The following is a 12,838-nucleotide window of genomic DNA, read 5'->3' as shown; positions in this document are numbered from 1 at the left end:
GAGTGTCAGGGAGGAAGAAGTGATCTACAGTTCTAATGGTGTTGGAAATTTAAGGAGAGGGTCTAAAATAATTTCTAGGAAGGAGAATGTGGGTAGACTAAGGTTGCTTGATTGCCTGGCAGTACTGGAGCCCATTTGAGGTGTAATGTCATAAATTTAAAGTTAGAATAGTCAGCATGGTTTGTAATTATAGCCATATTAATCTGCTCAGTTATGGGTACAGAGTAGGGAAAGAGTTGGATTTAAGGTTAGGATTTTTCCATGCAAGTATGAAAGAAGGGGCAAGCGAGTTGTGTACATGCAAGGGAGTGATTACAGTGATGACCTGTAAAATCCAAGATGACTAAGGAGGGCAGTGGGGCCAACTTCTGCTGCCAGTAACCACCTTCCACTTTCTCATCTCTGCCTGTTTTCTGAGATGCCCTTTTCCTTTCTCCTTCCTGCCACCTTTACCAACTACCAACCCAAACAAATACACACATCCCCAATATCCATATGTTCAAATTCAATCCATCCTTCAAGGGATAGCAGACGTTGTGCTTCCTTCTTAAAATCTTTCCTCTTTACCCTGAGTGAACAGTGATCTTGTTTCCCCTTTTGAGCTCCTATAGCATTCTAACTCTCAAGCTTGGTATTATATATTTGTGTACATATTTTACCTCTCCTACTGCAGTGTAGGGTTGCAAGGCACAGGGATATGTTGCTGTATCCCTAGCATTTAGCACAATTGATGTGCAGCAAAGGTTTGATGAGTCAATGAAAATCTCAAGTAAAACAGTTTCTTCAATTTTTCCCCAAGCAATTTTTTTTTTTTTTTTTTTTTTTTTTTTTTGTGGTACGCGGGCCTCTCACTGTTGTGGCCTCTCCCGTTGTGGAGCACAGGCTCCGGACGCGCAGGCTCAGTGGCCATGGTCACGGGCCTAGCGGCTCCGCGGCATGTGGGATCCTCCTGGACCGGGGCACGAACCTGCGTCCCCTGCATCGGCAGGCGGATTCTCAACCACTGCGCCACCAGGGAAGCCCTCCCCAAGCAATTTTTGAAACCGGTATTTCATAGAGATTACTTTTACTTTCATCTATATATTCTTTTATACTCACTGTAGTCTGTACCAATGCTATGTTATTTCTTAATCATCATCATCATCACCATTATTTCATTTATTTATCTTGCAGGAACACCTTTCCTTAAAGAAGTATATTATTGACATTGTGGTTGAAAGTGCAGCTCCACCAGAGCCTTTGAAAGATGGAGAAGAGCGGCAAAAAAACAAAAAAAAAGCCAAAAAGATAAAATCCCGGATGAACTTCAGGTACTAAAAATATCCTTAAAAACAAAGAAAAACTCTTAGTGATGTATCTTTTTAAATGTAAATCCAAGGAAGACCCTCTCTCCCCGCCACAAAAGTTTAAACTTGTTTGCTCCAAGAAAGCCTTGAAAATAACACTGATGAGCCTAATTTATAGCCACTTTCTTTGATTGAGAAAGAAAACTGCATATCGATCTAAAGCCCTTGCTTTCACCTGTTAAGAGCTCTTCTTATAATTGGATGCCAAAGCCCTGCCAAACTTGTGCCTCCTTCAGCATACAATAGTATGTTTAAGTATGTGTAAACCAAGCCTATTTTTCTTTCCAACTATTGATTTTTAAATGAAGTATCAAAGAAAATCAATAGCAATCAACAAATAGAAGTCTGCTGGCTGTAGTGTCAAATCCCATGACTGGGTTTAATCAATTTGGTAGCCTGTCACAACAAGAAAAAGTTCAAGAAATATCTTGAAATGGAAAGTGAGTTGTCAGATCTGTAGTTTATCATCTGCCTCCAAAGTGATATCTGAGGATCAGACAGCTGTGTAGTATATCATTACCTCACAAGCTTTGAGCATCATCTGATGACTGATGAGTCTTGTTCGAGGACACAAATGTAGTTACTCCTTAGAAGATCTTTGCTATTTGAAGGAAGTCTGAATATGTTGTTATACCTTTATTCCCAAATGGTTTGAAAAATAGAGAAGCTTCACCCATGGGATTATAGAAATACAGGCCTAGAATGATGGTGAACAGGGGTTATCTCTCTATAGTTTCCAATTTCAGATTGTAATTAAAAAAGGTATCAATTTCATCTTATAGAATCAGTGAAAACTTGAGAGTACTCATTCAGGCAAAGAATAGAAAAGTCTTTTTTGATTATATATATATATATATATATATATTTTTTTTTGGTATGCGGGCCTCTCACTGTTGTGGCCTCTGCCATTGTGGAGCACAGGCTCTGGACGCGCAGGCTCAGCAGCCATGGCTCACGGGCCCAGCCACTCCACGGCATGTGGGAACTTCCCGGACCGGGGCACGAACCAGTGTCCCCTGCATCGGCAGGCGGACTCTCAACCACTGCGCCACCAGGGAAGCCCTGATTATATTTTTTGAAGTTCCTCCAAGTTTCTAAAAATAGTTTTGCAGTATATACTTCAGGGTATTACTGACCTTCATTTCTAGTTTGTGCTAAGAACTTGCTGAGGTCCTGAAATGCTGTAGAGTCCATTCTTTGGACCTCTCTTTTTTTTCCTCTGTGTACACGTTCCCTTGGCTAGATGACGCAGTTCTGTGGCTTTAAATATTCTCCATTTGCTGATGACTACCAATTTTATATATCCTCAGTTTTACTCAAACTTAGTATGTCCAAACAATAAGCACAACACCCCTCCCGAAAAACAACCCGTTCTTGTCCCATAGTCTTCCCTATCGTAATGACCAGGTACTCTGTTCTAGTTGTGTATGCCAAAACCCTTGAAGTTGTCCTTGACCTTTTTCTTTCTCCCACACTACTCATCCAATCTAACTGCAAATAATGATAGCTTTGCTCTAAAGTACATTCAGAATTTGACTTTCTCTAGCATTACTACTTCCTCCTTCAACCAAGCCTCCACCATATATCACCTGGATTATTGCCGTACTCCTCTGACTAGTTTCTTTGTATCTATCCTTGGCTCCTTACTGTCTATTCCAAACACGCTAGCCAAAGTGAACCTGTTAAAATGTCAGATCACGTCACTTCTCTTCTCAAAACCTCAGGGCTTTTAAACTTCAGTCCTTCAGTTTTCCTCTTCCTGGATGGCTTCCTACTTATATCTATAGAGCTTAGCTCCCTTACCTCTTTCAGGTCTTTGCTTAAATGTCACCTTTTCAGTGAGGTCCTTCAGGGAAGTATAGTATAGTTATATATATATATATATACACACACACACACATATATATATAATATATATAGTAATAATGCTAGTTTATTAAAGAAAATCTTTATAGGAAAAAACTATAATTCTGATACTAATATTTTGGCATATATATCCTTTTTATGCATACTTATCTGTATCTATAGACTTTTTTTTTCCATTGCAGTATGATTTATTTAAGTGAAAGTAGAGATCTCTAATGTACAGATTGTTTAGTTTTGCCAAATCTAGATACTCATGTAAGCCATACTCCTATCAAAGTTTAGAACATTTCCATTACGCCACAGAGTGTCTTTATGTCTCTTTCCAGTCAGTCTTCCACCACTCCTGGTGCTTGGTAACCACTGATCTGCCTTCTATCATTATAGATTAGTTTTTCCTGTTCTAGAAATACATACAAATGAAATCAGATTCCTTTGTGGCTGGCTTCTTTTACTAAGTAGAGTTGATCCTTGAACAATGGGAGGGTTAGGGGCACTGACTCTCCATACAGTCAAAAAATCCACGTATAACTTATTGGTCCTCCATATCTGCAGTTCCTCTGTATCCATGTTTCCACAACCATGGGTTCAACCAACCGGGGATTGTGTAGTACTATAGTATTTACTATTGGAAACAATCCATGTATAAGTAGACCCACGTAGTTAAAAGCCATGTTGTTCAAGGGTCAACTGTATACTGTTTTGCAGGCTTATCTGTGTTGTGGCATGTATATAGTTTGTTCTTTTTCATTGCTGAACATATCCATTGTGTTCATGTCCCACAAATTTTTATCTGTTCATACGTTGATAGACATTTGGGTTTCCAATTCTTGGCATTTGTAAATTAAGCTCCTATCAAGTCTTTGGGTGTATACACATTTTCATTTCTCTTGGGTAAATACTTAAAAGTATAATACCACACTGTTTTTCACAGTGGTTGTACTGTTTTACACTCCCATCAGCAAACTGTGGGAGTTTCAGTTGCTCAACAATTTGTCAGTACTTGGTATTGTGAGTTTTTAAAATTTTAACCTAATTCCAGTGTGAGCATAGTGGTATCTCATTGTGATTCTAATTTGCATTTCCCTAGTGACTAATGATATGTATTGAGTATCTTTCCATGTGCTTTTTAACCATTCATATCTTCCTTTATGATGTGTCTGTTGAAGGTTTTTGCACATGTTAAAAGTTGTTTGTCACTTTATTTTTGAGTTGTTTATATATTCTAGCTACACGTTCTTTGTCAGATATGTGTCTTGTGAATTTTTTTCTGAATCTGGAGCTTGCCTATACATTTTGTTAATGATAGCTTTTAATAAGCAAAAGTTTTTTAATTGTGATGAAGTCTATTTTATCAATATGTTCTTTTTTGTTCTTATGCTTTCTGGGTTCTAAGAGGTTTTTGTCTGACCAGAGGTTAAAAAGCCTCCATATTTTTTTTCTAGAAGCCTTGTAATTTTAGCTTTGGCATTTAGATTTATGATCCATCTCAAATAAATTAGTGGGTATGATAGGAAGCATTGGTCCAAGTTTATTTTTCCATATAGATGCTACCAACAAGGGCTTAATTTCTAAAATATACAAACAACTCATACAACTCAATAAGAAAAAAACAAACAACACAATCGAAAAATGGGCAGAAGACCTAAATAGATGTTTCTCCAAAGAAGAAATACATATGGCTAATATACACATGAAAAGATGCTCAACATTGCTAATTATTAGAGAAATGCAAATCAAAACTACAGTGAGGTATCACCTCACAACTGGTAAGAATGGCTATCATCACTGATCATGCAGGCTATGCATGTTGAGGATATTAATCATGCAGGAGGCTATGCATGTTCAGGGCAGTAGGTGTATAGGAAACCTCTGTAACTTTCAATTTTACTGTGATCCTAAATCTGCTCTAAAAACTAGTTCAAAAAAATTCCCGTATTTTATTAAGCCTGTATGGATCTGTAGTGACATAGACTTTTTCATTCCTAAAAATTATAATTGTTTTTTTTTCTTTTTTCTTTCATCGCTCTGTCCAGGAATTTATCAGTTTTATTAACCTTTTCAAGAATGAACTTTTGCAGTCATTGATTTTTCTCTATTTTTTGGTTTTCTATTTTATTGATTTATGTACTTTATTATTTTTACCTGTCTTTACTCTATATTTATTTTGCCTTTTCTCCTAAATTCCTAAGGTGGAAACTTAGATTACTGACTTGAAACCTCTCTTCTTTTCTAATATTTTAAATTACACCTATAAAATTTCCTCTAAGCCCTGCTTAGACTGTATTCCAGTATTTTTGATGTTGTGTTTTAATTTTCATTCAGTTCAAAATATTTTTCAATTTCACTGACCCATTGGCTACTTAGAAATGTATTGCTTAATTTCCAAATAATTGGCAACTTTTCATGTATCTTTTTGCCTTTTTTTCCTGTGGTCAGAGATGCTACTGCACACAATTTCAATTCCTTTAAATTTATTGAGACTTTTATCATCAGCATCTGGTCTGTCTTGGTCAATGCTGCATGTTTACTTGAAAAGCATGTATATTTTGCTTGTGGTAAGTGCATTTTCTGTAGTGTCACTTAGGTGTGTTTGGTTGATAGTGTTGTTAAAATCTGTATTTTATCTCTGGTATTGTCCATTTCATATTGTATCAGTTACATAAAAAAGAATATTAACATTTCTAAATATAATTGTGGATTTATCTATTTCTCATGTTAGTTTTTTCCAGTTTTGCTTCAAATTTTGAAGCTTTATTGCTAGATATATACAAATTTAGTATTATTTTATCTTCTTGACAAATTGATCACATTACCATTATAAAGTGTCCTTCTTTATATCTGGTACTATCCCTTATGCTGAAGTCCACTTTTTCTCTCCCTTATGCTGAAGTCCACTTTTGCTAATAATTACCATTTCCACTTATTATTTACATGATAAAATTTTCCAATTCTTTTAGTTTTAAACTTAAACTGTCTTTTTATATATTTTGAGCATCTCCTATAATTGTCACATGATTTAATCTTCCATCTTTATCCAATGTAACATTGTCTATTATTTGCAGTTTTTAATCAATTTACATTTAATGAAATTATTGCTGGGGTTGTTTTAAGTCTACCATCTCACTGTTGTCTATTCATCTGTAAATATTTATGCACCCAACATAGGAGCACCTATATTAAATATATAAAGCAAATATTAATAGATGTAAAAAACAGATTGATAGCAATACATTAATAGCATATGACTTCAGTACCCCAATTTAGCAATGGATAGATCATCAAAACAGAAAATCAGTAAGGGGGCACTGGCCTTAAACAACACATTAGACCAGATAGACTTAACGGATATGTATAGCCATTCCATCCCAAGCCTGCAGAATTTACATTCTTCTCAAGTGCACATGAAACATTCTCTAGGATGGATCACATGCTAGGACACAAAACAAGTCTCATTGAATTTAAGAAGATTGAAATCATTTAAAAAATTTTCTGACCACCATGGTATGAAACTGGAAATAAACTATAAGAAGAAAACTGAAAACAAAAGCCACATACATGGAGACTAAACAACATGAAACTAACTAATCAATGGGTCACAAAGAAATCAAAGAGAAAGTCAAAAAAATCAGTCCCTTGAGATAAATGAAAATGGAAAAACAACCTTTGAAAACCTATGGGTTGCAGCAAAAGTAGTTTGTAGAGATACAGACCTAGCTCAAGAAACAAGAAAAATCTCCAATAAATAATCTAACCTTACACCTAAAGCAACTAGAAAGAGAAGAAGAAATGAGGGCCAAAGTTAGTAGAAAGAAGGAAATAATAAAGATCAGAGCAGATTTATTCCTAGGTATTTTATTCTTTTTGTTGCAGTGGTAAATGGGAGTGTTTTCTTAATTTCTCTTTCAGATTTTTCATCATTAGTGTATAGGAATACAAGAGATTTCTGTGCATGAATTTTGTATCCTGCTACTACCAAATTCACTGATTAGCTCTAGTAGTTCTCTGGTAGCATCTTTAGGATTCTCTATGTATAGTATCATGTCATCTGCAAACAGTGACAGATTTAATTCTTTTTTTCTGATTTGGAATCCTTTTATTTCTTTTTCTTCTCTGATTGCTGTGGCTAAAACTTCCAAAACGATGTTGAATAATAGTGGTGAGAGTGGGCAGCCTTGTCTTGTTCCTGATATTAGTGGAAATGGTTTTTTACCATTGAGAATGATGTTGGCTGTGGGTTTGTCATATATGGCCTTTATTATGTTGAGGTAAGTTCCCTCTATGCCCGCTTTCCGGAGGGTTTTTTATTATAAATGGGTATTGAATTTTGTCAAAAGCTTATTCTGCATCCATTGAGATGATCATTAGTTTGTTAATATGGTTTATCACATTGATTGATTTGCGTATATTGAAGAATCCTTGCATTCCTGGGATAAACCCCACTTGATCATGGTATATGATCCTTCTAATGTGCTGTTGGATTCTGTTCACTAGTATTTTGTTGAGGAGTTTTGCATCTATGTTCATCAGTGATATTGGCCTGTAATTTTCTTTCTTTGTGACATCTTTTTCTGGTTTTGGTATAAAGGTGATGGTGGCCTCGTAGAATGAGTTGGGGAGTGTTTATACCATCTTCCAACACTGAATCAGGAAGAAATAGAAAATCTGAATAGACCAATCACTAGTAATGAAAGTGTTTCAGTAATTAAAAAAAAAAAAAACTTTCAGTATACAGAAGTCCAGGACCATACAGCTTCACAGATGAATTCTACCAAATATTTAAAGAAGAGTGAATACCTGTTCTTCTCAAACTGTTCCAAAAAACTGAAAAGGAAGGAAGGCTTCCAAACTCGTTCTATGAGGCCAGTATCACCTAATGCTAAAACCAGAAAAAGACTCTACAAAATAAGAAAACTAGAGGCCAATATCCTTGATGAACATAGAGGCAGAAAGCTTCAGCAAAATATTAGCAAACCAAATTCAGCAATAAAAAGGATCATATACCATAATCAAGTGGGATTTATTCCACAGATGCGAGGATTGTTTAGCACCTGCAAATCAATCAGTGTGATACAAAACATTAACAAAATGAAGGATAAAAGCCATATAATAACCACAATAGATATGGAAAAAGCATTTGACAAAATTTAACATACATTTATGATCAAAACTCTCAACAAAGTGGTCATAGGGAGAATGTACCTCAACATAATAAAGGCTATATATGACATATTCACAAGTGACATCATTTTCAACAGCAAAAAGGTGAAAGCTTTTCCTCTAAGATCAGGAGCAAGACAAAGGTACCCACTCTCTGGTATTTAACATATCATTAGAACTCCTAGCCATAACAGTCAGACAAGAAAAAGAAATAAAAGGCATCTGAATTGGGAAGGAAGAAGTAAAACTATCACTATTTGCAGATGACATGATACTATGAATTGGAAACCGTAAACACTTCATCAAAAATCTATTAGACCGGGCTTCCCTGGTGGCACAGTGGTTGAGAGTCCACCTGCTGATGCAGAGAACACGGGTTCGTGCCCCGGTCCGGGAAGATCCCACATGCTGCGGAGCGGCTGGGCCCGTGAGCCACGGCTGCTGAGCCTGCGCATCCGGAGCCTGTGCTCCACAACGGGAGAGGCCACAACAGTGAGAGGCCCACGTACCACAGAAAAAAAAAATCTATTAGACCTAATAAATAAATTCAGTGAAGTTGCAGGATACAAAATGAATACACAGAAATATGTTGCATTTGTATACACTAATAATAAACTGTCAATCAGGAAGAGAAATTAAGAAAACAATCCCATTTGCAGGTGTATCAAGAAGAATAAAATATCTGGGGATAAATTTAAGCAAGAAGATAAAAACTGTTCATCATTGATGAAAGAATTTAAAGATAATATAAATAAATGGAAAGTTATACTGTGCTCATGGATTGGAAGATTAATATTGTTAAAATAGCCATAGTACCCAAAACAATATGCAGAGCCAATGTAATCCCTATCAAAATACCAATAACATATTCCATATAACTGGAACAAATTATCCTAAAAGTTGTATGGAACCACAAAAGACCCTGAATAGCCAAAGCAGTCTTTTTTTTTTTTAACGTCCGCATTGGAGTACAGTTGCTTTACAATGGTGTGCTAGTTACTGCTCTACAACAGAGTGAATCAACTATACATACACATACATCCCCTCCCCGTCACGTCTCCCTCCCACCTTCCCCATCCCACCCCTGTAGGTGGTTACAGAGCACCGAGCTGATCTCCCTGTGCTATGCAGCTGCTTCCCACTAGTTATCTATTTTACATTTGGAAATATATATAAGTCCATGCCACTCTCTCACTTCGTCCCAGCTTACCCTTCCCCCTCCCCATGTCCTCAAGTCCATTCTCTACATCTGTGTCTTTATTCCTGTCCTGCCCCTAGGTTCTTCAGAACCTTTTTTTTTTATTCCATATATATGTTAGCATACGGTATTTGTTTTTCTCTTTCTGACTTACTTCACTCTCTGTATGACAGACTCTAGGTCCATCCACCTCACTACAAATAACTCAATTTTGTTTCTTTTTATGGCTGAGTAATATTCCTTTGTGTATATGTGCCACATCTTCTTTATCCATTCATCTGTCAGTGGACACTTGCCAAAACAATCTTGAGAAGGAAGAAAAAATCTACAGGTATCATACTTCCTGACTTCACACTACAGTTGTCCATCAGTATGTGGAGGAGATTGGTTTCAGGACCCCCTGTGGATACCAAACTATGTGGATGTTCAAGTCCCCCATATAAAAATGGCATACTATTTGCATCTAACCTATACACATCATCCCATGTACTTTAGATCATCTCTAAGTTACTTATAATACCTAATACAAGTTAAATGCTCTGTAAATAGTTGTAAATGCTTTGTAAATAGTTGCTGTGACACATAGCAAATTTAAGCTTTTTGGAACTTTCTAATATTTTCAGTCTAATATTGTCTAATATTTTTTTCTAATATTTTCAGTCTGTGGTTGGTTGAATACATGGAGGTTGAACCTATAGACACAGAGGGCCAACTGCATACTATAAAGCAATAGTCATCAAAACAGTATGGTACTGGCACAAGAACAGACATATAGATCAATGGAACAGAACAGAGAGCCCATGAATAAGCCCATGCACATGTGACCAGTTAATCTACAACGAAGGAGTCAAGGTTATACAATGGGAAAAGACAGTTTCTTCAATAAATGATGTTGGGAAAACTGGACAACTTGATGGAATAGAAAGAATCTGGACCACTATCTTATACCACATATAAAAATAAGCTCAGAATAGATTACAAACTTGAATGTAAAACCTGAAACCATAAAACTACTAGAAGAAAACATAAGCAGTCAGCTCTTTGACATCAGTATTAGTGATACATACATGTGGATCTGAGTCCTCAGGCAAAGGAAAAAATAGCAAAAATAAGCAAATGGGACTAAACTTAAAAGCTTCTGTACTGTGAAGGAAACCAGCAACAAAACAAAAAGGCACCCTACTGAATTGGAGAAGATATTTGCAAATCATATACCTGATAAGGGGTTAATATTCAGAATATATGAAGAACTCATACAACTAAATACCAAAAACAGGAAAAATTTGATTAGAAATGGGCAGAGGACCTGAACAGACATTTTTCCAAAGACATACAGATGGCCAACAGGCACATGAAAAATTGCTCAACATCTCTAATCATCAGGGAAATGCAAATCAAAATCACAATGAGATACCACCTCATACCTGTTAAAATGACTATTATCAAAAAGACGTAACAAGTGTTGGGGAGGGCATGGAGAAAAAGAAACCCTTGCTCACCATTGGTGGGAATGTAAATTGATGCAGCCATTATGGAAAACAGTATGGAGATTCCTCAAAAAATTAAAAATAGAACTACCATACAATCCAGAAATTTCACTTTTAGGTAATTACCCCCCAAAAAGAAAACTAATTCACAAAGATTTATGGACTCCTGTGATCACTGCAGCATTATTTATAATAGCCAAGATTTGGAAGCAACTTAAATGTCTACCAGCAGTTGAATGGATAAAGAAGATGCGATACACACACACACACACACACACACACACACACACACACACACACAGACACACACACACACACACACAAACACACAATGGAATATTAGTCACCCATAAAAAGGAATGAAATCTTGCCATTTTTGATAACATGAATAGACCTGGAGGATGGTATGCTAAATGAAGTCAGTCAGACAAAGACAAATACCTTATGATTTCACTTACATATGGAATCTAAAAAAACAAAAGTTAACAAAACAAAACGGAAACAGATTTATTGATATAGTGAACAAACTGGTGGTTGCCGGAGAGCAGGGGTTTAGAGAGAAGGGAGATACAGATGAAGGGGATACTTCCAGTTATAAAATAAATACATCATGGGAATGTAATATACAGAATATAATCAATAATATTGTAATAACTTTAAATGGTGACAGGTAGTAACTAGACTTACTGGGGTAATCATCTCATAATTTATATAAATGTCAAATCACTATGTTGTCACCTGTAACTAATATAACATTGTATGCCAGTTATACTTCAATTAAAAAAAAATAGAACTAAAGTTGTTTAAGGCAGATCTGAGCTGCTCCTTAGTCCTCACTGCTTCACCTGTCACTATGCTTCCTCCAGGATAAAGACTTCCATAGTTATACTTCTCCCAGGATAAAGACTTCCCCAGATTTCTGGGAAACAAAGCCAAATACTAGATTTTGTTTAAAAGAGGAAAATCACAATCCACTTACTTCCATCCTGTGGGATAACTACTCCTACACGGGGCATGGGTTGCATTGTAATACTATGAAAAAATGTAGGAACAGTGAAAAACTATGAAAAAATGTAGGAACAGTGAAAAAGGTCTTGATTGTCCTAGTGGTTCTCTTCACTGCTTCGCACTTCCTTTAGCCATTCACGATGACTTATTCTTTCTCCTGGCATTCAGTCTCTTGACCGATCATAATTGTTATGAGTATACCTTTTATTTAGTTTATTTTTAGCCAATCAACTTCTAAACTGTGTTAATCTTTGTCATTTATAATTATAAAACTTTAAGGCTCAAAATCCAAGTAATAAAAAGGCGGTACCAAAAAATTTAAGCTGGGGAAAGCTACTGCAGTTGAAAACAAAGCTCCATTCTGAAAGTGTACTAAGTATAATATGTATTGAGTTACTTTGAATAGATTAAAAGATCTGTATTTCACAGTAAGTCAGATGAACTGTATTATGCTGGTAGTACAAGGAAGTAAAACACCATGTGAGTGAATTTGATTTACAAATGATATGAGGGTCTACATATCTAGAAATGGGAGCTACAGAGTAATAGTATAAAAAGTAGTTGAAGAATGTTATTTCTTAAGTCTTCAGTACTAGGTATATTCACAGTGAGTTCTTAAATTTCTAAAAAAGAAATAAGGGTGCTTGTCTAGCTTACTAAAGCTAACTAAAGCTTACTAAAGCATATCTATTTTAAACCAACTAACTATAACCAATTTTATAGTGAACCATTAAATGCTTCCCTTTAAAACCAGAAGCAAACCAAAAAGACTATCC

The 12,838-nt window shown here is 35.9% G+C and overlaps 1 protein-coding gene across 10 annotated transcripts in view; it reads left to right on the top strand.

Annotated features, from left to right (window-relative positions):
- SCAPER (S-phase cyclin A associated protein in the ER) overlaps positions 1–12,838 on the top strand; it is a 498,644-nt gene that overhangs the window by 242,852 nt on the left and 242,954 nt on the right. For all 10 annotated transcript variants that reach the window (XM_060096948.1, XM_060096953.1, XM_060096954.1 and 7 more), the window contains one exon: positions 1,174–1,310. In XM_060096948.1, coding sequence (XP_059952931.1) covers positions 1,174–1,310 — 137 coding nt within the window. The remainder of the gene's footprint in view (positions 1–1,173; positions 1,311–12,838) is intronic.

The sequence above is a fragment of the Mesoplodon densirostris genome, chromosome 4 (assembly GCF_025265405.1).
Source record: "Mesoplodon densirostris isolate mMesDen1 chromosome 4, mMesDen1 primary haplotype, whole genome shotgun sequence".
Taxonomy (NCBI): domain Eukaryota; kingdom Metazoa; phylum Chordata; class Mammalia; order Artiodactyla; family Ziphiidae; genus Mesoplodon; species Mesoplodon densirostris.
The sequence above is the reverse complement of the archived record's forward strand: the minus strand, read 5'-3'. Positions and strand labels throughout refer to the sequence as shown.